This window comes from Aquila chrysaetos, chromosome 7, assembly GCF_900496995.4.
Source record: "Aquila chrysaetos chrysaetos chromosome 7, bAquChr1.4, whole genome shotgun sequence".
NCBI classification, from domain to species: domain Eukaryota; kingdom Metazoa; phylum Chordata; class Aves; order Accipitriformes; family Accipitridae; genus Aquila; species Aquila chrysaetos.
The window spans coordinates 44,610,598-44,635,736 of record NC_044010.1 but is presented as its reverse complement, the minus strand read 5'-3'; the positions used below and the strand labels follow the sequence as shown (position 1 = coordinate 44,635,736).

Genomic DNA, 25,139 nt, shown 5'->3' with positions numbered 1-25,139 from the left:
TGGTCAGAAAGAAAATAATCCTGTGGGTGGGCTGTGAGCCCTGGTGCTTCTCTAGGAACTGCCACTGGTTCTGCTGTTTGGTTTGTCTGGAAGGAGCATTACTGACTGTGGAGGGTTAGGAGATGCCCATGCTGTACAGACATCTTTCACAGCTAGTTATTCACCCGGACTTTGTATTCTTACTGCTTCTGGGATCACGAAGTGAGGTCAGAACTGGGTCGGTTACCTTATATGCACCCAAGTGTTCAACTTCATTGTTGGGCACTCAGTTTCTCCATTTCCAAGATTTTAAATTAATTTCCACACAGAAGTTTTTGGGTGTTGTTTTTTGTTTGTGGTTTGTTTTTTGGGTTTTTTGGGTTTTTTTTTTAACTTTTGTCCAAAGCTGCAGGACTATTTCATTGTTTTTTCTTTCATCCTAGTACGAAAATAATCCTTTCCAAAATAGGCAAAAGTTGCTTTAGTATAGCATGGTTTGTAATATATTGTGCAGAATAACCAATAATTGTACAACTTGGTAAGGAGTTAATTCTGGTTTTCCTATTCTCTTCAGTGAAACCACAAATACTTGAAATAGACGTACTGTAGAATTTTAAAGGTATAATTGTTTCTGGCACTAAGGGAACATTGTCTTCAAGTTGTAATTTGATTCACATCATCATCTTCAGTGTTTTACTGTCATCTTTGCATTCCTTGTCAAAATGTGACAAAGGTACACAGGATTTTGGTTGTGTTCAGCATGTTTCTATTGCTGCCTTTTTTGTGTTGTCTGTTGTTCATGAGGCAGAAGATCCAACCTTTTGTTGGCATGTAAACATGTGTTACTGGATTTTGTGTACACTGCTTCAGCCCTTGGAACCATTCTCCCTTTGGTTTTGGTGCACCATCCAAGACTGGTTTTATACGCAGCCTCTATCAAAGTTGTATTAACGTCTGTCAACTTTGTTGGGTGGAGTATGGACAGTTAATTTCAGTGTTTATGGAAAAAAAAAAAAAAAAACACCAACCTGGAAGGGAAAATTTTGGCAGCATGGGGTGTGTTTCTGATGCTGTTAACATTTCCTAAAGTGTAGATTTTTGGGAAATGTAACTTTGAATGCATTGTCTAAGTACAGCAAATACTCTTTGAAACAAACTTATTTATTAACTAGTTGAATCTGGTCACTCAAACTTTTCTAAACTAAGTCCATTGTCTAATGAAAAGGCTATATAGTGGTGCTTCATTCCTTGTGGCTAACAAGGCTTCCATCTTTCTTTCACTTTTGCTTGTGGCATATGTGCCTTTTTGTCCAGCGATAGAAACCTTTTTTGAAAATCCTCCTTAATAAAATCTTTTTGCAGCATCCTGTGGCCATGGTTCATCAGTGATAGAGGCTACTTATCACAAAATACGAGCAAAGCTAACGAATAGGTTGCAAAAATACATGGGTTCAGAAATACTTCCTACATAGATTAGTGACTGGTGTTACATACTGGAACACAGTTCTTCCTGCCCATTTGTTCAGTGTCATGGGAAGGACTAGCTAATACGAATTTCTAAAGCTGATGACAGAATTATTTTCGTACTATATAATTGCAGAAGTAGACAGCTGAGGTGGAAAAAAATATCAGGTCTACACTAGATAACTACAGGTAGTCTTCAAAAATACATTTTTTTGCCAAGGCCTTAAGAGTGTTAGTTTTTCTCTTTGTGCAACGTGAATGCATAAGTGATTTTTTTTTTTTTCAATTTTTTTTTTTTTTGGTATGCATCTTTGGCGCAATATTTTTGTAATCATTGCGATCAGTCTTCAGTCTGGTCTTACGTATCCCTTTCGGTTCCTTCACATCTGCGGCCCCAGGAATCGACAGAAAATTTGTGTGTCTTCAGGAGAAATCTTTGCATCAGCGTGTTAGTTTTGTGCCCTGTCCCATTGTTTTTTAACTCGGGTACGTTAGCTTGTTTTCACATAAGCATCCTCTCATTGGAAGGTACTCTTTAGTGGTTTTTAAATAAGGAATCTTTCAAAATACTTGATGTAATGGATAATAGTAAAGCTGTTCTTTGTACATTTATTTATTTTTAATCATTCCCTTTCTTAAATCACGTCCTCATTTAATTAAGTAATTAGTGAGTTGGAGTAGAAGTAGGACAGGGAATTTTGCAGTTTGATTGCTTGTCTGCAATTACAATCTTTCAGTTTATATTGACTTGCAGTTCATGGGTGAAAGAATGTGTTTCTAGTCTTGCTTTTGCAAGAAAAAAGTTAAAATAGAATTTCACAGATGTTCACTGTGCTGAGAAGTTCACAGGTTTTTAGAAGTATATGTTTGCTGGGGGGAGGGGGCACGGCTGTACAGATGGGTTGCCAGGCAATTAATTCTTCCTACTTGGACTGCCTGCAGTAGGACACAATCCAGCTCTCATGAGCAGCGCAATATTATTTGCAAAAGGAAACTACCGAGTAACAATTTTCCTATTCTCTTCCTTCTTTCTTCTGTCTTCCCAGCCTCACTATAAACCTCCCTTCCTTTTCTGTGCATTTCTGAGAAACTGCTAATGATTGATATGATAGCAGTGCTGTCATTCTTTTTAACAAAAAAAAAAAAAAAAAAAAAGTCATTTTTATTCTAGGTATTTTAATAGAGTCCCATTAAGGATGTATGGCTGACTGAAATATTGGCATGAAGGGCTCTCACTGAGCTGAGCCCAGGAATTAAGAAGTCAGGAAATCGGCTGCTGCATTGCAAAAGAACCTTGTGTGACACAGTATCTCCTGATTGGGGGGATCATTACTGCTATTATGACTCGACTTGCGTAGGAATTTTAAATTTCATCTGAATGTCAGTAATAACCCTCTTAGCAAATTATCCTGAATAAAATCACGAAGGCATTTTATATAATAGGTGTTGAATTACTGGATAGATTTGCTAATTAAATACTCTTTGTTCTGCTGCAGTTGACATTACAGGGTAAGATCTTGAACAATTATTCTCAACAGCTGTACTTTGTTAAGGGAAAAATTAACTACAAAGTTTATTTTTTTTTCTACACTTGAAGTTGGCAGATTTTTGAAATGTGCTTGAAAAAAATTCCATCATCCAATTGGTAATGAGAAGATAAATATGCAGGTGTTGCTGTGAAATCAGATAACTACCGACTGCCTTATTAATGAATTTAGCAAGCCTTTATAACCTTCTGTTTTGTAGCTGTTGGCACTTACAAGTGATCTCCTGTCAGAATGGGTAGCACTAGCATATGCCAGTCACTTGATGAAGCTAACTTGTCTGTGACTGTCTTGTTACTACTTACATCCACTGCTGTCCTTGGAGACAATTGAGAAATGGTCTTTGCACAGCCAAACAGTTTTTTTAGTGGGGGGTAATCCTATTTAAAAAAAAAAGTTATCTTTTTAACTATTAATAGAAAGCATTATTTCAGAGAATGAAGTAGAAAATGCCAGAGATTATCAAGGGAATAAACGGTAGGCCTTCTTTTCTTTTACATGTAAACTCTTAATTTCTCTGTCCAATTTTAAAATTTTGTTTCGGGGACTCCTGTTTGCTTTTGGAGTACTAAGGGAAAGGTATAACCTTTCTCTGTAGGAGTTAGCTAATTAAGTGAGAGAAAGGGGGGGTGGGGTGGTGAATAAGCTAGAACTCTGATTACTGTATATGAAACTTGATGTCATGTACCAGTGATATGTGTCTTTAGAATAATTTCAAAACTCCATGGAAAGGTGGTGGGGCGGTGCTATCTGAATCACTCGCTAGGAGATGAATACGAGTGGAATATCTTTTTTAAGGTTCTGATTAAAATGGAATTGGGTGCATCTGAGCACATACAGCCTAGAGTGAATCTACAGTTAAGACTGACCATCTTCCTGTTCTTTGTCTACATAGAAGATTGAGGCCAGCCGAGCTTTTTGCGGCTTGGGACATCAGCAGAGTTCAGTCATCACATTGTCCAAGTACCTAGTTTACAGCATCAGTGGATGGTCTTTAAACCAACTGGACGTTTTGAACTTGACCCAGAGAGTGTAAATCCATAGGTATCCGTATGTGCTTGGGGAATAACCCTGATAAGGACGTTCATTGTGAGTCAGCTGTGTCACAGTTACATTGTGGTCTGGAACCTAACCTTTCCTTAAGGGCCTTGAAGGGAGCGGTATATTATGTTTGCTTAGCTCATGTCTTTGTACTTGAGTCCATCCTTGGGTGCAGTGATTTTTCTTCGAAGATGAAAGTGGCTAGGAAGTGTCTCTGAACAGAAACTATGCTGAAACAGAACATTAAGTTTGCAAAGTCAAGCATTGCAAAACTAAGAATGCCAGCGGAATATAGCTTTCAGTGCATAATTCTGTGGTGCATAATTTAAAACAAACTGAAAAAGCATAGTGGAGCATCATACTTTGGTATTCATCACTGGGGTTGTTTAAAGGTTCAGAAATACTAAAGAAACTTGCCATTAATGTTGAAGGAATGACAGCGTTGTCGTCCTGTTGGTGTACTGTTATGTAGAGGTGGACGTTTCACCTTTGTTTCAGAATTGCTTGCTGTAATAGCAATAGTCAATATCATGATAGTCAAGACTCTTGCATTCATTTTAGGCTCCTTGGCCTTACGAACGTAATGAGATTTCCCTGAAGATGGTTGTATTCCCACTAAGCATGGCCAGCTGTTCCCTGTTTGTCCTTTTTCTTTCCTCATCCTGCTAATTTCTACTGCTAGGCTCCCTGTCACAGACTTCTTGACTACAAGTCATAATTCGGCCTTTTTGGCAAATATGGCCAAGGAGTATTGCAATTTAATGTATGAAAAATAATAAAACTTAGACTAGGTTACTGAATTTAATATAACCTGTTAAAATAGTGTGTTGCCTGACTATCTTTAAAGCTAGAGTACCAAATTGTTCGGGTTCACCTAACAGACTCTGATCTATCATCAATGTAACAAGGGGTTCAAAGTAATCCTCTTTAAGAAAATTTAAAGTATAAATATGTACAAGTAGCAAGACTAGCTGAAAAAGAACAGAGGTTTACGCTGAGTGGGGATGGAAAGGACTGAAACCAGGGAACCGGGACTAACCAGGTGAAATCCGGAGCTGTGTGCCAGAGCACCAGGATGCTGATGAGAAAGGAAATGGGGAATACGGTGGAAACATGGCCAGGTGACTGAAGGAATGGACCAGATGTTGGTTTTTTTGCAGCTGTGCAAACTTCACCAAGCCCTTCCTGCTGGAGCAGCTACACATTTTGTTCATCAAGCTAGTTTTACTTTGTCTTTTCTGCGCTACAGCTGTATCTGTGTCTTCAGATGGTATGCTCTTCCACCCCTCTCCCCTATGCTGACCAGTATTAGAGACAGAAGCAGGAGCCTACTCATGTGAGGTCTCTATAGCTATTTCTAAGGTTCAGAGAATTGCTATTCAGAGCATTCAGGGAACTTGGGATGAGCTCTTGGCTGAGGAACAAACCTCGTTACACACGGATTTGCTCATTGAGTCAACATCTTTATCCTACCTCTGTCCCAGCTCCTTGTCCCAGTTCTGGTTTCCCTAAGGAGTTTGGTTTTTGATGACCCATTTTGAGATCACTCTAAGGGTAATCAACCTTTTGACTAGGTTCTTGTTAAGTGAGCAGCATCCAGGCTGTACTGAGTAAGACAGGACCTTTTGGGGGAAAAAACTCAATGACATCAAGAGATAAGATGATGGATATGGAGGAGACAACTGACCTATATTACTGAAAGAGGCTTAATTCTGGCACTTCCTGATAAGGTTTTATTTGAGCATTTGATTCAATGTTCTTTTTTTCCTAAGGTAGAATGTGTGTGTGCACATGCAATTTTGAGATTTGTTTTAATCTTGTTTTAGGGGAGTTAATAATAGCATTAATACAAGGTCAGATGAGAATTTACTCATGTAATAAGAGTATTGAGGTGACTGTGTGTTGCCAGGAGAGAGGTGGTTTGCTTTGTTTTGAAAGGTGAGAGCATTTGGAGTTAGCAACCTAATGGATATGTTTGCATGTGTTAGCTTGTAATTATATCATACACTAATCTTTGATTATTTTTTTTTATTTCAGATTTTGATGCATACCAAGGAGATGGTGCAAAAGGTAATGCTGAGCATTTTCATTAAACAACAACCCTTAAAGAGCACACCTGGTGAAATTTTTTTATTCTAGGAGAACTGTAACCCAAACAGACCTGAAATCACTTCTTAGGATGCCTGGTTTACAAATGTAATCCTTCCTAATGGATTACAGCTTTTTTTCTTTTCCTACCACAGACATGATCAGGCCCCTGCTTGAAGCCTATGTGCGACTGTTTCAAGGAAATTAGCAACAGTGCTAATTAGAGTTTACTCATAGACCTGTTACACCATGTGTTCTAGTGTTTTGTTATGGTTTATTTTTTGGCATCCTTTAAACTCTGTCACAGGGTGGTTTTTTGACTATATGGAGTTTAACATGGACATAGCCATGCTGCAGTTTTTACAGCTGCATTGATTTTCCACCACTGAAAACATCAGGTTTTCATTTTTTCAAATTAATTTTATGTAATTGGATGCATCTGCCCATTTTTGTGGTGACACTTTTTCCTTGCTATGCCTTTCATATGCACCTCAGGCTTTTTTATGTGCCTCGGTTTGTCTAGAGTTTCCTCCATTATCCCAGAGTATTATGGCAGTCTGGCTGGTGTTTGAACACAATCTTTTCCAAGTAGGGCATTTGAATTATTACAAGGATCAGAATGAGAGATGATACAAAGGGCAGAGTGTCAGTCAGAGAGAAGGAATTAAGTAGGTGTTTGTGTTCATCTCCAGGTGTAATTGTTCAGTAGTTCAACGTGGGGATACAAAACTTGTGGGTGATAGTAGCTAGATCCTTATGCAAAAGGAGTGCCTTGTTCCCTGAAAGATCTGCTGCCCCAGGGAGGACTAACACAGTTAATTAGATTACAGTAGAAAAAAAAAAAGATGGGAGTGGGAAAATGGAAATATGAAGCCACCTGCATAATCTGAAAAAGTGTAAGAAGAGCAGCCTAATCTGTGACAGTACTGTGGTATTGTCAGTTATGGTATCGACTAGCCAATATTTTCACTAGATTTGTTTGAAATAGAGTATCTAAGTTTTTGGGTTGGGTTTTAAGTCCAGAATGACTTTTTTGCAGTAATATTGTGATGGTTACAAATGGGATAGGATACCTGACTGTGGTATTATCTTTCAAGCACATTGGCTAAATGCCTCATCTGAATAGTCTGAATTTGTCCGGCAGTCTTTGAGTCTAAGTGATCTTCTTGTGTCCTAGCAGTCCAAAATTATTTCTGATTAGAGTTCCTGCTGTTTCTCAAGATTAGACTTGTTCACTGACTTATTTTTCTAGCATTCATTTAGTAAAATTCTAACCACTTATATTAGGTACACAACCGAACAGTGATTTTTTTTTTTTAAACATATCAGTGATTTAAGTTTCATCATTCTCTTTAAATTCATGTACGTCTTAATGAAATGTACAGGCTTCTCAGTAAAAACTTACTTTACATTTTTCTGCTCTTTAGTATTTAAGGGATAATATACAGATAATTATATTTTTGAATCTTGAAAATGAGGTGGGACTTTAAAAAGACGGAGTGGTTCTGTTTTGTTTTTCAAAGCAATTTGTTTCATTTAGATGAACCTTGAAGTGATTTATGGAGACACAGATTCCATTATGATAAATACTAATAGCACCAATTTGGATGAGGTCTTCAAGCTCGGGAACAAGGTAAGGAATTTTTTCTTTTTAGAGCTTTCCTGCATGTCTGTGTTGTAACACTGAGTGGAGCAGATGGTATTAAGAGAGGACTCTATGGCATAAGCAGAGAATAGGCCACAGGAAAGAATTTGACGATGTATGGAAGCTATGGAGTAGTAAAAGTTCAGAGTGCCCAGTCTTCAGACGTAGCTACTCTGTGCGTTTTCTAAAGTGATTAAATTAAATGAAACATTTCATTGTATGATGAGCTTTTTTTACCAATCCTAAGTTACCAGGATGCTGTCTGAATATGTGGTAAGTCAAAATGTAAGGTACAATTCCTCCACATTAGTTAAAATTACAATGTGAACACAATTTTGATGTTAATGATTTTTGTTTTGACATGAGAGATGTCTATCAGTTTAGTTTTGTTTAGTTACGTAGTGTGTGTTACGGTCTATCTGCCATCAGATTTCCAGTGGCAAATTCAAATATTAATTTCCAAGGTATACTAGATATGGAAGAGGTCTGTTTGATTAGCAGTTGGCAATTGATGATGTGGAAATTTTGCAGCTCTCCGAAATTGTGGAAGAGAAGCGAGAAATGTTTCAGAACATTTTAAAGAAAAGATGTAAGAGAAGTTGGTTTTGGAAGAAATTGTGATGAAAATGAAAGCTATGGAAGCTCTAAAAAAGCCAAAGAAAATTTGGAGGTTTTTTTCAGTATAGTATTAAACAAAAGTCATGTAATTTTAAGGCAAGAGTGATTCTGGGGTTTTTTTAGAATGCTTCTGCTTTCATGCTAGGTTGGTACTTTCAGAAGTAGGTGCATCTCAGGAGCATGGAAAAAGGAATAATATCTTGATGTCATAACCAAGTAGCAGGAGGGCTGATGGCATGGAAGAAAGCAATCTCTTTTTTGTTTGCCACCAACAAGACTATATTTAGTTTCAAGTGTATATATAGTAGGGTATAAGAAAGTTTAATCTTACTCTAGCCGTGTGTGTGTGTGGTTTCATTCTGGTTTGGTTTTTGTCCCTGTACTCCCATTTGCTGGGTAAATGTTACAGAGGAGCAGTTAAATGATGATAATTTTTATAAAGTCTGACGGGATCATCATCATAGGTTAAATACTTCTGATTTTGATTCAGGTTTACTGAGAGAATGGGGGTGTGTGCGTAATTCATATAAAAAATTATCAGGATAGAGAATTGTATCCGCTGATGAGGAACACTCTTAAGAAATGTCACTGTTCTATTGCATATTAATTTCTTTCCCAAAATATCATTTTCAGAGATGATGGATATTTACATTGCATTCATTATACTTTTGTTTTGATGTAGACTGTATGGAAGGCACACAGGTTTAATGCAAACAGTAACTGTGAGAGCAGTTAGCGTATGTACCTCTGTTCTGATGCAAAGTGTGAATTTGTAGGTTGTCTTCAGCAATGAAGCATTCCTCCAAGACATTAATTTTGGTTTTTTATTAGAGAAAATTCTTTCATCTTCTTTCTGAATTTTCCCATCTAATGCCTTGTCTCACAGGTTTCTGCTTGTGTTTACCCCTGCCCTTAACCCCCATTATTTATATCCATGCCCCTTTTAGTCATTACTCAGCAGAATTTCATACGTTTCTCATTTTCTGTGCATCCTTGTGAATCAGACTTGCCAGTACATTCAATACTGCACTGTTGCTGGTTTTTAAGCACTTCATTAGTATGATGTAAAAAAAAAAAAAAAAATCTAGAAGACTTGGAAAAAAAATAGCAGAAAAATGTTGAGAGGAATTGTTTGACTGTTCTGCTTTAACAAGCAAAATATGAACCTTTTGACAAAACAATTTTGCCTCATGATGTCCTTCATAACTTATAAAAATACAAGGGATATAAAACACTACTAAGGATAGCCCCAGATTATTAAAAGTGATGATAGTTACTGTAATAGGAAAAAGGGAGATCTAACTGAGAAAAATTAAATACACACATATATGTATTATGTATACATATACATAATACATATATGTGGAAAATTTGTAAGGAAAGTTTTGGTTAAAACTGGTAATGTGGGCCCAAAGCTAGGTAGAAAACCAATGAGATTTTATACTGGAAGTACTGTTCCTGTCTTAGTGAGGGTATGTGTTAGGTGGCAAAAGAACTTTAATTTATATAAAACTTCAGTGAGGCATGAGAAAAGGATATTTCATAGTTGGTGGTCTCTGACGAGAGAACTGGAAATAATAGAGGAGTAAGAGTGGATAGGGAGATACTGAAAATCAAGAGGGAATGAAAGTTGTAGAGGAAAGAAAATGAAGAGTAGAACATGTGAAGACAGAACAGGATGTCTGAGGAGTGATATGCAGATATTCTGTTGAAGAAAGTAAAGTAAAAATGTATGAAGAAAGAAAAATGTGAGTGGGAAACTTTTAGTTGAGCCAGTAGGTGGGCGAATGTGTACTGGAACTGAAGTTCTTTGTTAAAGGTACATGCTGTTTTGAGCTGTTGCACTTCTATCCTCTTAGAATAGAGGTAAGAGATGTGGAGCCACTTGATACTTTGTACTATATTAAGACAACATATCAAGTGCAATTTCAAGCTTTTGTATGTGGATAAGACATAGCCTGTGTGTAGAAAAATGGCACCTTTTCCTCTCAAAGAAATCAGGCTATAGAAAAAGTAGGCATATTGTGGGGAAGGGTATAAATAAACACTTGCCCATTTGTGCGTGTTTTTCCTGAACAGACACAGAGCTCTCGTCTGCAGTCATAGCTCTCCCTCCCCTCCCTGGTTGGAGGGGTGAGAAAAAAAAAAAGCGCCTTTGCAAGGCACCTTTATATAAAGCAATTTCCATGTTCTAAATGACAGTCTCTTATCTTTTCCTAGTAAGTGGATCCCTACTCTGAAATCCCTTGTTCGCTTAATTTATGTGAGAGGCTAGATGGAGTAGCTGCCCTAGTAAAATGGGCTGGAGTCAAGTTATCTGCAAGGTCACATTCAGTCCCATGCTTCTCTGCCCAGTTTTATTAGGGAGTTAGGTATACCAAGCTGTAAATCCTGAAGAAGCCAATGGGTAAACCTTAATTTTAATAGTAGCTCATAGTTACTACTATGTACTTAATTTCATGCTTAATGATATCTAATGAGTCTTTAAAATGTGAATGCAAACACACAGTGTGTAGTGTTACTTGTTTTAAAACTTAAGAATGATACAATTCTAGATGGAAGTTAAATTTGAGGGTGTTGCATTTGGTTTTAATGTTGGTGCATTCACAGATCAAAAGTGAAGTGAACAAGCTCTATAAATTGTTGGAAATTGATATTGATGGAGTCTTTAAGTCCTTGCTACTGTTAAAGAAGAAGAAATATGCTGCTCTGATTGTGGAACCAACAGGAGATGGGAAATATGTAACTAAACAAGAACTGAAAGGATTGGATATAGTCCGGAGAGACTGGTGTGATCTTGCAAAAGAGACTGGAAAGTGAGTTTCTTTTTCCCATTGTCCTCTTTGCTTTATATTAAACAGTATATGCTTCATAAACATTTGATATCACGTGGCTGTTTCCTGAACAGTGCAGGCTGGTAACTAACATTGCTGTTAGAGCATCTTAGCTGATTTTTTTAGGAGATAGTAAATGTTACATTTTGGCATTGGTAACAGATTATACTTGTGCCAGTCCAAATGTCTCTAATTTTACTGTCTGTTTTTGTATCTTCTGTGGAAGCTATGCATTGGAGTTGTTGCAATGTTGTATATGCAGTTTAATAAACCACAGCTGAAAGCTTGTGGAAATGGTAGGTGCTATCAGTGTTTGGAGTCATAGGTTTTAGGTCAGATTTTTTTTTCAAAGACGGTTGAAGAGGCTGGTGGTCAGCTCTTTCAGCATCCTCTAATAAAGCTGGAAGTGCACTGGGTGCAGCCTGAGGAGGTGATCCCTTCCCCCAAGACTGTTTCTCTTCCATTTTTCAAATGACTCTTCTGATACTTCATTATGATGGATGCTGGATCAATGATTTATTAGTTGTCATTGCACAGGGCATTTTCGTACTTAAATTCAATAGAGATAATACATTTAGCACTGTAGAAAGAAAATTGGAGTGGGTGGAGAGGTGGTCATCTGGAGGCTGACTCAACTTGTATTGCGTACTGCCTCTTGAAAACTTAACTTCAATAAATTGGGGCCCAAGTGTATCAAAAAATGAATACTTTTCTACATCTGTAAAAATACACCACACACTTGCTTACTGTTCTTAAGACTTGCATTTTCTAAGAAAAGATGCATCATAATAGAAGCAAATTTTTCCAAGTTAGGAATGTATTAGTAATTAAAGCTATACAAATGTTTGAGAGTGTTCTTTAGTGACTAACTCTTCTGCAGCTGGCAGATCTTCCAACCACATTTTACAGAAATAGGCAAGACTTTGCTTACTTGATATGTTCTCTTCTCCCCCATCTTAAGATACCTGCTATGGAATAATAAACGGCAAAATGAAATGGGAGCAGAAAATAGAAACCAGTTGCACTCAACAATTCCAAATCACTGTTTAACATTAGAACTATTTAAAATAATTTGCTTTTAGTACAATAAGTAAATAAATAAAACGCAACATGAAATATCCTGGCAAATTTCTATAAATTTTGCATGAGACTTCATCCTTAGGCTCCTTAATTTCTAGAGGTAACCCAGGGGAAGAGAGGATTGTGTTTATTGTAATGGTTTTGCTTTGCCTGTCTTAAGCTTTTCTTCAATTCTGGACTGTTTTTACAGCTATATAATTGGTCAGATTCTTTCTGATCAGCCCCGAGACATAATCGTGGAAAATATTCAAAGGCGGCTCATAGAAATTGGAGAAAATGTGATCAATGGCAAGATCCCAGTAAATCAGTTTGAAATAAACAAGGTAAATGACATCTCAGCTCTTTTCTGTCTTGGAAAAACTTTACTGTTCCTGAATATATTGACTGCTGATAAAAATCTCTTTAATCCTTATAGTGCTGTGAAATATCAAGAGTTTTATTAGATACTGAATAGCATGGAACATACTGCAAAGATCCTACAATATGAGAAAAAATACCTTGTGGGGCTGGAGGCTAGTCTTGCTTCCTCAGAATAACAACTTTGTGTCTTGTCCCATCCTGCTGTCTTCCCTGCTGATTCTGCACTTTGAGAATGACATGATAGCTCATGCTTTCAGGATAAGTTTTCTCCTAAGCTGTTATTTTCTATTTTAGGTTTAAAATACATAAACTGAAGAATGCAATGGAAAAAAATCAAACATTCTGTTTTCTAGAAAACCCATATAAAAGCATACTGTTGTTAGTTTATTTCTCTTCAAAGCTGTATAGAAGAAGGCTAATAGTCATTTTGAGATCTCATTCAAGACTTTCCTGCAGCAAGAAGTAGAATACTCTGCTTTATCTACGGGAGTTTTAGCAAACAGCATTGTGGTTTTGGTTTATTTTTATGAATCCTCAATGAAACCTGTAGTTTTAACTTCAAAAGCTCCCCCGCCCTGCCCTTGCTAGGGGGGTGTTTTACTAATGAGTTGGATATTATGTGGTCCTCTCATGCTTCTAATAGAAGAGATTTCCCAAATTTGCTCTATCCAAAGTCTCTTTCTTTTGCCAGCCAGACATCTCTCTGCTCTGTAAGACTGTGTTAATCAATCAGTTAAGAAGTGTGTTCAGGTTGTCATATGAGTCTTGGAGAAATCAGTGATTTTTATGGTTGACTTGAAAAAAAAAAAGAGTGTTCTGATGCAAATAATCTAACAGTACTTAGTATCCCAGTAGAAGATATACATGGAATAATTTTCACTTTAAATGCTGAATGTTCCTCTGTTTTACTACTTTGGGAAAAAATAAATAATGTATTTCACTATTAAGTCAAATGTATAAGTTGTTTCTAAGAATTGGGATGACGGTAAATATTTAAATGTAGCATTTTATTTTATGTAAAGGAAAAACACATTGTGGAATCTCAGTAGTATGAGATACGTGGAAATATTTAAATCCAGTTGTATCCTCTTGCTACAGTGTTAAATACACTTAACCACTTGATATTCAAATTTACTTTATGACCTGACCTGGTGCAGGGGTAAGAGGGTAATCTCTGGCTGTATTTTTGTATTTTGCGTAATGTTTTCATCTTCAATGTAGTTTAATTTTAAAACAATTGCATTATCTCTGTAACTGTTTTGAACTGTTGTGCTTTTAATGTAATGCATTTTTCAGACAGTAATTGTAGAAACATCCTCTCATTTTATTAATAATAAAATTTTTAAAGTATGAAGGACAGGTACCTAGACCTTAATGTCTGGAACATACCTTTATTACAATTTTTTCATCTTTTTTGTCTTGCAAATGTACTTGTGAATAGTAGATGGATGAGGATAGCTACTATGTAATCTTGTCTTTGAAAGTTCTGAGTTGTCCATGAGGGAAGTAAAATACTTTTCTCATAGTTATGTTTCTGTTTCCTCCTTTGATCTCTCAGGCATTGACAAAAGATCCACAGGATTATCCTGACAGAAAAAGCTTGCCACATGTGCATGTTGCCATGTGGATAAACTCTCAAGGAGGCCGAAGGGTGAAGGCAGGAGACACAGTGTCATACATCATTTGTCAGGTAAAAATGTCTTTATATATAGCTAAATACTAGGTATTGTTTTGAGAGATGGCAAAGAAAACCAATTGAACTCCTGGAAAAAATGTTTTGACATTTCTTTGTAGTGAGATTATGTTATAGTTTAAAATAGTCAGTTTACTGTACTAAATTCAGTGTTATAGAGCCAGAAAGAACCATTGTGATCAGCTCAGCTCATCTGACTATTTTCATATAGTGGCTGATGAAATTTCCCTGAATTAATTTCTGTTTGGAACTAGAACTTATTTTTAAGGAAAATATCCAATCTTCGTTTTAAGGAGAAGAAAATTCTGGTGGTGAAGAGCCTGTCATTCTTGGAAAGCTAGCTAATTGGTGGTGGTGGTTAAATAGTGTCATTGTTATTTCCAGTCTCAACCTGTGTCTTTTCAATTCATAGTCATTGGATCTGGCACTACCTCTGTTGGATAGACTGGGGAATTTGAGAAACTTTCTGTTTTCAGATGTTTATCCTATAAATGTTTGTCGTTATCTCACAAATATATAGTCCACTTTGGATTTGCTATTAAAAAAAAAAAGGTGTTGGTTGGATTAGATGGACCAAGGGATCTCTTATGCCAAACTGATGGACTTGGCAATGTGACTTCTACAGTGGACCACTATTTCAGCTCCTTCATCGTTACAAACTGAAAGATACTGTATTTTATTTAACTGAGAATTCTTAGCCTGGCGTGACGAAGCTGCCAAAACTTATGAGAGCTGGGCCATGGGTACGGCTGAGCAATGGCACAATACAAGAGAAGAATGTACTTGTTGAAAGAAGGGAGCTGAAGGAATTGCATTGTAATTATTTTTGCAAAGCAGCTGGATGAGCTGAATAGTCCTAAATTAATTTTGTTCTGAATACTAAGTTGTCTGAAAGGAGTAGGAGGGACCAATGGCTTGCAGTCTGTCTTTATTAGTGATGGGTTTTCAGTCCATGGTTGCTGACCCTACTGAAGTCAGTAGCTCGTCTTAACTGAAAAATGAAGGTGTTGTGTTCATGCATTAGTTTTATTTTGCTGTAAAAAAAGGCAAAAAAGAGACTGTACTTAGCAAAAAATAAGCTGTGGTACTCCCCCCCCCCCCCATCCCCATTAAGGTTTACTTCTAATACTGAATGCTTGCTAAAATACTGCTTTTAAGTTCTGCTCTAAGATTTTTGACACACATGAGAAAATAAAATTTCCTAGTGTAGTTGTGGACTGGAAATACAATTCTACAGACTTGAATGAGTTACGTTTTCCAGAAGAGTAACATCATTTTAGAGTTGATACTTAATTCCGCCATGAATACTGTTTTCAATTTAATTATTGTCTTCCTAAATGGAATTATTTTCTTCTTATCTTCCTCTTTCAAGTTGGAGAAGAATGTAATGTATACTCTAACCTCTGAGTGGTGTTTCTCTGTTGGCTTGAGATGTCACCATGTGTTTCTTTCAGTTTTTCCGAATATTTCAGAATTTGCTCTTTCAAATTGATACTATTGCCTCTGCCATTTATTTGCATGCCAATGAACGATGGTCCATTCTCTGACCATGCATTCTATTTGTTTCTTTATAGAATTGAGAAATCTAAATTTCCTAGCAAAACAGATATAGTTTTGATATCCACGACTTAGAATTTGCTTGTTGTGCAAAATGATAATGCTAGTTTAGTACAAAGTGAATCCAAAATGCATGCCCTCTGCGTATTTTTAACTGGGCTGATGGTTACAATGTGTTTTCATTGTGCATTTCAGAATTGACAGATGGGACTGTTTACTCTGTCTACTCTTACTGATTTGCACGTGTAGGCTGCAATAATACAAGCTGGATTTACATTCTTGAACTTGCTAGTTGATGCCAGCATCAGCAATGCATTTTTTTTTTTTTTACTACTGCTGGATTTGTATTGGATGCATAATAAATCAACCAAAAGAGAGTGATTGTGTAACAATTTTGTGAAAAAATAATGCATAATATTTGAAGCATAATCCTTTGCATAGACTGAATGTGGATTTTACTTTTTTCACACTTTGTTTTGTATGTGTCTCCTGTCTCAGGATGGATCAGATCTCAGTGCCAGCCAGCGAGCATATGCTCCAGAACAGTTGCAAAAGCAAGACAATCTTACTGTTGATACTCACTACTACTTGTCACAGCAAATACATCCAGTAGTTGCTAGAATATGTGAGCCCATAGAGGGAATTGATTCTGTTCTTATTGCAACGTGGTTAGGTAAGTATTCTAAATTCAGTTTATTTAAAGAATTACAAGAGACAAAGTGAGTTTTATTGTATGTTTCTTAACAGAAATGCTTCCCAAAATCAGTCTTTTTACAATGAACAATAGCTTGCGTTACATAGTCTATAGAAAGCAGCTTTGATTGTAAGTGTATTTCTATGACTTTTGCAGAATACCATTTTTCAGAAGGTGTTCGTTATCGTGAACTTAATCTTAGAATACTTATTCAGAGTTGCAAAAATTTACTGTTCATAAATGACAGTACTATTGCATGTCTTTGAGATTTTCTTAAGTTACTAAAGTAGTTCTGGAGCATGCATCCAGAACTAGCATTTTTCCAGAGAGAAGCCCTAGCATCTCTAGCATCTTCCCAGGGAGAAAGCAGTCATAGTTACAATGAAAGGATACAAATATTTGGTAGGGTGTAAGTGAAGACTTTTGTTTGCTAGAACTGACCTAGTGGATAATAGAAACATAAAACCTTAGTAACAGTTTTGCCTGCTCCATATGGAGAAATGAAGTGGCCAAAAAAAAAGCAAGCTATAAAAAAATATGACTAATGCTGGTGACCCACAGAATCACCAGTTTTTCATCAAATGAGCAACAGGGAATTGCTCTTGTTAGGGTTGTTTTTCCTCTTAAGAGGATGTCAAAGGAATTAGAGATTTTTCTGCCCAACTCTGATTGCCTCTGTCTGCTCCATTTCCTAGGCTTCTTACCTAGAAAGAAGTGTAGGTGTTGAAAAATTGTTAACAGTTGTGTCAGGTCTCTTTTCATGAAAATACAATGCTGTGTGTGTAATCCTTTTAGTGTTGTTTCCTCCCTAAAAGTGGTTCACCAACAGACATGATTGATTTCCTTGATAAACAGAAATTTTGTGATTTGTATCCTACATCTAGTTCATTATTTTTAAAACTGTTACTCAAGGACATGGAAAAAGTTGTTAATCTTGCTGGCTGCTGAGTTCTTGACAAGACTGTCCTCTCCCACAAGAAAACTTTTTTAGAGTGTTGCACTGTGTCAGTTTAATAATCTCCTGTTTGATGCTATGCCCCTGTCTAGAGGAAGTTCAGACTTGGAGAAATTATGTTGTTCAGAATTTTGGAATGCTCAAAGGAAGAGTTAGTCCTCAGCATTTTGTATTTAGGTAATGGCCAAGATCCAGGATTTGGTTACTTAAAACCAGCCAGCAGCATGCATGTTGCCTTCAGGACTGTTCACCTGGGACACTGCATCTCTTTAGCTTCCTTACTAATGGTGGGTTCTGCTCATGATAAGCTTGCAGTTTGCACTTAAAATGTGTGCAAGTAAGTTCCTGTCTTGTTGCTTCTCAAGAAGGGTGATAGCCATGAAAGATTTTCATCTCCCAAGACAGTCTGTATAACGTGCAGCTTATTCCATCTCCATTTCCAAGTTGTCCATAAAAAAAAAAAAAAAAAAAGACAGGAATTTTGCTTTTTCTGGGAGGCTGCAAGGGTATTTCTTGGAGGTATTCGATGTTGCAGTGTGTCCTCAGCAGCTCTGGTGCTTTGAGGAGGTGTCAGCCCAGCTTCACACATGCAGGCTGACCATACAAATAATTCTGTTTATGTGACAGGGCCTTGGTATACAACTTTCCCTTGATGTCAGAGTGGACTATGTGGTATGCCTGACTGAAAAGGTCAAGCACTCTTGGTTAGATTGAAGCTGTTTAAAATAGGCAGTAAACTTGTACTTCATTTAGGTGAAAGACAGGAAAGATTTCTGAAGCTAGTTTATTTTATTTGGCAAAGATTGTTAGTCTTGTGGGGTTAGGCTCAAATTCAGAGTTGTTCCTTATTCACAACAGGTCAAATTTTCAAAAAGACTGGCTCCTTTCAGGCACCTAAATTAAGTGCCCAGATCTTAAGAACTGTGTGCCACTTGATAGTATCTACTGTTTGCAAATGCCTATGCTGCTTTTTGTGCTATAGTACGTTCGAGATGAAAATTTCTTTTATGGTCTATAATAGCATCCTGCAGCTGAGAGTTTATTAATAGTTCACAATTGTCAGTCTGGAAACCTGTATGTATCTATTACAATCTTAGATCTGAAATGTGTTCAGTTTGACCTTGCTGTGCTGTAAAAATGTTACCTCCTTCTCCAGCTTTTTTCCTGGGAATGCTTGAATTCAGCTTTAGGGTAAAGAAGTCATGTATTTTTCAAAAGTTCTGCTCTACTTAGGTCTTTATATACAGCACTTAATCAGAGTTGTACATAAATCGTTGCAAGCTGAAGTTATCTTACAGCTTTTTTTTTTAAATGGTACTGGAGGGAAGTGGGTTTGTTTCAAAGAAATGGAAAATAGTTTACAAGTTATAGAAGTGTACAAGATACTTGAGCCCAGCTTGCTACAATAAGCAAACATGAAAACTGTTTACTGTTCTGTGTTGCTAAATTGGGCTTTTTTGCCAAGTATTTTCATCATGTTACACATCCAAATTCCTGTCGTTTTTCCTATCTTGTTGCAAAAGAGCGTATTTTTCTGTTCTGAAGAAAGCTGGTGTTCTGGAGGGTATGGAAGTGGACATACGTATCTGTGGACCAAAACTTGGTTGCATTCCCATTGTGTGTGTCTTCCCCCGCCTGATCTGATTTATTGTGTTATGCAGGGTATGTGTCTGTATAGGGAGAATGGTTGTAGAAGAAAGATCTTGGTTTCATATTTAACAGAATCTCTTTATAAGGTGAATGTTTCATTGACGTCACTGCGTTAGTCCGAGTAGATAAAATTGAGCTCTACGTAGGGAAGCTTTGCTCATATCAAAATGAAGAAAAGTTCTTTGTTCTGTTAGTGCTCAGAGCAAGTTATTTTAAGCTATTTTAGATGCTGAAGAACAAAAGCAAATAACCACACCTAAAAATTGCAGAGAACTCCTTAAATATCATATTTATTCACTATGGAATCAAGCTGAAAATTGCCTTTTGTTTTCGGACATTGTAGGAGGTCTGCCTAGGCTTTGAGAGATGGAAATTCATTGTTCCGAAAAACAAGAACCTCATGGGCATACTCTTGCATTCACTGTCTTTTTCTTGAAGTTCTCAAGGAAAAGGAGTGGCAAGATGAGGATTGTCAGGGTTTCTGAAACTAAGTAAAGTGTGCAGTCTGATCAGTAATATCATTCAATAAATCTGGTCGTCTTAAATGCTTGCAGACCTTATATACTTCATCCTGAAGATAGCTTTTAAATGAAAAGAACTGTATTGGCAGAACAATTCTCTTAATGTATTTAAAGTAAGGTTTTTTTGTTGATACATAAATACTGCTCTTTCTTGTCTCAAAAAAAAAATCACGTTCTATTTCTGTGTTGTCAAAAGTATCTAAACATTATGGAAGCAGAGTCACGTAACCATGGGATTTTTGTAGCTGTTTCTGTATAACATCATTTTCTCTAAATTCTGGGAGTTGCTGACTGCTGTCCTAGACTGTGTCATGGTCTTCTGAGAGAGATGTGTGCTGCTGCCTTACAGGTGGATGTGCATGTTGGTGCTCTGCAGATTGCTTGGCATTTGGGCATTTCTTAGGAAGGCTATCTGATTTTAAGGAGTCATTAACTGAGTCCTGATGAGGCTTGTCATTAAGAGTACTTCCCAGTGCTGGTCCCTCCTTCCACGCAGTGTCTGCGTGTTAGCTGCTCCTTGTAAGGAAGCGCACCACCACCTTAAAGATAGTGTCTTTTTTTATTTTCTTCTTCCTAGAGAGTCATTTAATAGGTGCCTTTAATATAGTATTTAGCAGCTGCTCAGACTGACCCTTCCGACAGGAACCAGGACAGTTGTGCTCTCCTCGTGGCACGCGGGAATTACATCACGTTCTGTCTTTTTTGTTGGTTTTCTCACATTAGGGAGTGAAGCGAGGGGAGAATGGTGGCAATTAAGATTCAAATAATGACGAAGCTTCATGACAACAGAGCAATAAACCCCGAAGCGTATGAATTTTTGCTGTTTGTGGTCTGGCTGGGTTTGCTTGAGATGCTCTAGACCCGCTCAGAAACTGAGGCTGGCCGAAGCGTGTTCCGACTGCGCGGGAGGCCCTTGTAAGGACGCGGCGCAGCAGGCAGGCTAGCTTTGCAGCGCAGGAGGATCCCTCTGAGAAAAATAAAAAAACCGTGCGTTTCCGAAGGGCGGGGGCCTTGGCCGCCCAGGGTGGGATTCGGAGGGCGGCCGGCCCCGGCCCCGGCCCCGGCCCCGCCGCCTCGCCCTGACTGAAATGCGCGGGCTTAGCCTCGAGGTGGCAGCACGGGATGCCGTTTCCCTGCCTCTCACAAAATGTCTAACGGGCGAAAAGGGACAGGCGGGGAAACTTTTCCCGTTGCTTCCCCACTAACCTGCGGGTTGAAATGCGAAATGCCCTCGGGCTTTGTTCGGCGGTCGGCGGGGACCGGCCAGCGCCCTGCCAGACGTCTCCCCGGCGGCTGAGGCTGCGGGCCGCCGCTGCCTCCCTACCTGCTCCCTGGGGAGGGAGCGTGTGTGGGGAGGCCTGTGGAGACGCTCTGCAGAAACGTTCTTTTTTAAAAATACTGCCATTAGTAAAAGCTGTTCGACCTTTCCTCAGCTTCTTGAGTGACCTCTTTTGCTTGCTAGTTAGTAACTGTTTTAATAATTCTATTAAATAATTCAGGAACAAGTCCTGGAACTTACTTTTTATTGTTTACTTTTGTCAAGCTAGGTTCATCAGCGTAGTTTTAATGCTACAGTTCTTTGTTGCATATGCAACCTTGCAGTTTTGGTGAGGTTGGGAAGCTTACCTGTGGTGTAGGTAGTTTAATGATGGCCCTGAAGATTTTCACGTCAGAGTAAATCAAAGTCCCTTTTGATTTTTCTTGATGTCATGGGGGAAAAAAAAAAAGAAATTCAAAGAAGTTCACTGATTAGTCTCATCCTATTCATTTAAAAATTACCAAAACCAGATTTTTATTTTTCTTCCCCCCCCCACCCATCAGATAGTCCCTGTTTTGTTTACCGTGTAGTGACCTGGTCCGAGAGGATACCAGTCAGTGTGCTGAAAGGGATTAACTGAACCAACTAGCTATTCCTGAAATAAGATAATAGATAAAGTAGGTCCCAATTCCACAAGATAATTCAGGTAGGGCATGTTCTTTTAAAAGACTGATTTGTAGTCCCTTTGATTTCACTGGGGCTGTTTGCACACCAAAAGTTAGATGTGCGCTTGAATCATCACAGTATTTTTTCCTATTGTTTTCTCCAGCCAAAACAGCTAAGAAAGTTCAGAAATAGGTGCGATTTAAATTCTTTCAATGAATAACTTTTTTTTTTCTGTTAAATTATTACCAAATGTCCAGATGCTTATTTGGTGTCACTGGTTTTGACTGAATATTGGAAAACTGGAGTTGTCTGAAGACCAGAATTTATCTCCTTTTGTCTTTTATTTTGTGAACTAGTTTTGCTCTATATTTGCCCTTTGGGAAACAACCAAAGATAGATTTCTAGCTGAACTTTAATGGCATCTGTATCGGAAAGTTGCAACAATATTTCTTCATTCCACTTCTGAACTCAGAGTAAACTGAGAATTTTTGTTTGTATTCACCATTACTACCTTACATCCAACCTATTGCATACTTAGTTGGTTTTTTGCAAAATCTTAATACTAAACTCAAGTCCCCTTTCTAAACCTTTTATCTACTACCTGTGTGTTGCAGAACATACTCTTTGTTTTCTAAACCAGCAAATATATTATCAACCCTTTAAAAAAAAAAATGGGGGGGGGGGTTCCTTCCTAACAAAACCCCACAGTCTTTTTTTGGGGGTACCATATGTACTAGAGTGTAAAAAAAGCTCTTAGCAATGTTTTTTGCTTTGTCAGTTCTTCCTTTTAATGAATAGTAGAAAACTGTATTAAAAGTTTAAGAACCTCTTGGAGGTGAATTTTTACCCATATGCATTGACATTTGTTTCTTTTGATAAAATTAAAATTGGGAAGATTGATTAAATTTTAGTGAAACCCCTATTCTATCAAGAACCAAATAAACTTACTCGGCAATGGAATTTTTCCTTGTCCTTGAATTTGTTTTATGATCGCAAAATAGAAATTCAGAATAGCGATAGTAAAGACACACATATCAAATCTTTTATGTAAAGACAATCTATATCTGCCTGTATAACACAACTCTTTTATATTTGCAATAATATTTGTCTAGTTTAACTGAATATTGTTCCCAAACATTGTCTTTAGTCTTCCACTACTGTATAGTAAGCTTAAGAAGAACTGTAAAATCTAGCTTCACTCTCTATTTGTAATCTTTCTTGCTCTTTCTATAACAATTATTACATTTATTATTGAAATTTACAGAAGATATGGGTTAGTACGTAGTAATCTGTTACTTGGCTTAATTAGCCTCAGTTAAAAATATTTTCTTTAAAGTGCTTCTCTTTGATCTTTTCTTCTTAATCATAAAGTAAGCTATAGTTTTCTGAACGTTTTCTTGCACGTGCTCATTTGATTAATTTTTTTTCTAGCATGTGCTATTTGCTAGAGTTCACCAAAAAAACCTGTAAATGGGGTACGTGGACTTTTAAAAGGTTGCACATGACAAAGGATGACAAAAACCCGTGGATTTTTATTAAGTTTACTTTGGCAGTCTTATTCCTAGGGCAGTGAACTTCGTGCTTGCTTGCTTATTTACTTATTTGTGATTGAATCAGTATTTTTAGGATCTCTTTTGTGTATTTATTTGTTTAAAATCTTGAGTTCTGGCAATCAAAAATAAAGCATTTTGTCTCCAGCGCTGCCGTTTTAAATGCTGCTGCTGAATTTTAACCACTGCATTAGATTGAAACCTACATGCTGTTAACCACTGAGCCAAAATGAAATCGACCACTGCATTGAAATCAGAGTTGGCAGTTGTATACGGACTTGAAGGAGTTGGTAATAGCAGTGCACCCGCGTTTCTTTAATGGGGTTTTTATTCTCTGTTTTCAGTTTTAATGGTGCCATTTTGATTTAAAGACTGTTTCTTAATAACGATGCACATTTTTATTGAAATATTTTCAACGTAACTTAAGAAGAAAATAACAATAAAGTCATCCGTTAGGAGTGGTTTCCTCAGAAACAAAATGTTCTGTTGAATACTCCCATGATAATGCGGTGTGCTTGTTTTATTTATAAAGCAATCTTGCTTAAGAAGATAAGATTCCTTCATGTTTTGTGAACCTTTATTTATGGTTAAAAATTGTAAAATGTATTTATGTTTTATAGAGGAAGTTTTGCTAAAGAGAGATTTTCAGCTTCTGAATTTACATTTTGTAACTTTCTTTTGAATCTGCTTCACCAAGCATATGAAAAATGAGCCTACTTGCATGGTTGACCTCTTAGTCTTTTGAAATTTTTGTTTCTTATTAATAGGACTGGATCCCTCCCAATTCAGAGTCCATCACCATTACCATAAAGATGAGGAGAATGATGCCTTGGTTGGTGGCCCAGCTCAGCTCACTGATGAGGAGAAATATAGGGATTGTGAAAGATTCAAGTTTTGCTGCCTCAAATGCGGAACAGAAAATATTTATGACAATGTCTTTGATGGTTCGGTTAGTTTTTTTTCTGTTTCATTTCTGTTCATCGGTGAGGGAGAAAAATACTTGCAGAGAGAACAGCTTTTCAGATAGGATTCATATGATGTAGGAGAAGATACCATATTGTTTGAGTCCTGCTATTTATAGCTTTGGAACAGAAATTTGCTGATAGGATAGTGCTGAAATATTTTTCCCATTTTTGCTTGTCAGCTGTGTCGTCTAGCAGAACATGTGAGATTATCTGACTTCATTAATCTGTTTGCCCACAGTCATGAATGATTGTTGCTGTAACTTTTTAAGGAATCCTTATCTTAACACCTTAGTAACTTCTAGTTCTCTATTTAATGAAACTTTCATATAGCAATGGCAATTGCTTATCCTAAATCATATTAATTGGAACAAAGTGTTTTTGAAACTTGTGTTTATCTTGCTACATCCCACCTCCCTTCTTGACAGTAAGGTTTTTCTGTGTTATCTTTCCTTCTGTCTTTGTGTATTGAACATAAAAAGTCTTAGGGGTACATTCTTGTTGAGAAGTTCTGCCAAAAAATGTATTTCTGACCTTGGATCACAACTTGAAATAGGGCCAAGTGTTTAACTCTCCAGTAATGTTATGTATGTATTAGTCATTGGCAAATTAGCGAGCTTCAGAGTAGTGAAAACCTTGAAACTGCAAGCAAATAAATCTTTTATCTAAATTAAAAGTAATTATTTTAAGTTAATTTGGACAAACAGCAGATGTTTTGCATTTTTTTGAATCAAAATAAAGCAGTCTTTGGAAGCAAGTAAGAGGAAAAGACACACAAATCGAGTGATGCTTTGTGAATCCTTGACTTTTGTTCATTACAGCTGTAAGTAGGATTGCATGTAGGCTTGACAACTTGCAGATGGGCTAACGGGAGAGAAGTGGATGTCAAAGTCCTTAAAAAAAAAAAAAACACCACCCAACAAAAAAAAACAAATAAAAAAAGCCACCAAACAACAAAAGAAACCTCTAAACCAAACCAA

At 37.1% G+C, this 25,139-nt stretch overlaps 1 protein-coding gene across 2 annotated transcripts in view; it reads left to right on the top strand.

Moving 5' to 3' along the window:
• Window positions 1–25,139, top strand: part of POLA1 (DNA polymerase alpha 1, catalytic subunit) — a 204,317-nt gene that overhangs the window by 67,535 nt on the left and 111,643 nt on the right. For both annotated transcript variants that reach the window (XM_030020516.2, XM_030020515.2), the window contains exons 27-33: window positions 6,066–6,098; window positions 7,657–7,749; window positions 10,990–11,195; window positions 12,484–12,616; window positions 14,212–14,343; window positions 16,402–16,576; window positions 23,965–24,146. In XM_030020516.2, the coding sequence (XP_029876376.1) occupies window positions 6,066–6,098; window positions 7,657–7,749; window positions 10,990–11,195; window positions 12,484–12,616; window positions 14,212–14,343; window positions 16,402–16,576; window positions 23,965–24,146 (954 nt within the window). The remainder of the gene's footprint in view (window positions 1–6,065; window positions 6,099–7,656; window positions 7,750–10,989; window positions 11,196–12,483; window positions 12,617–14,211; window positions 14,344–16,401; window positions 16,577–23,964; window positions 24,147–25,139) is intronic.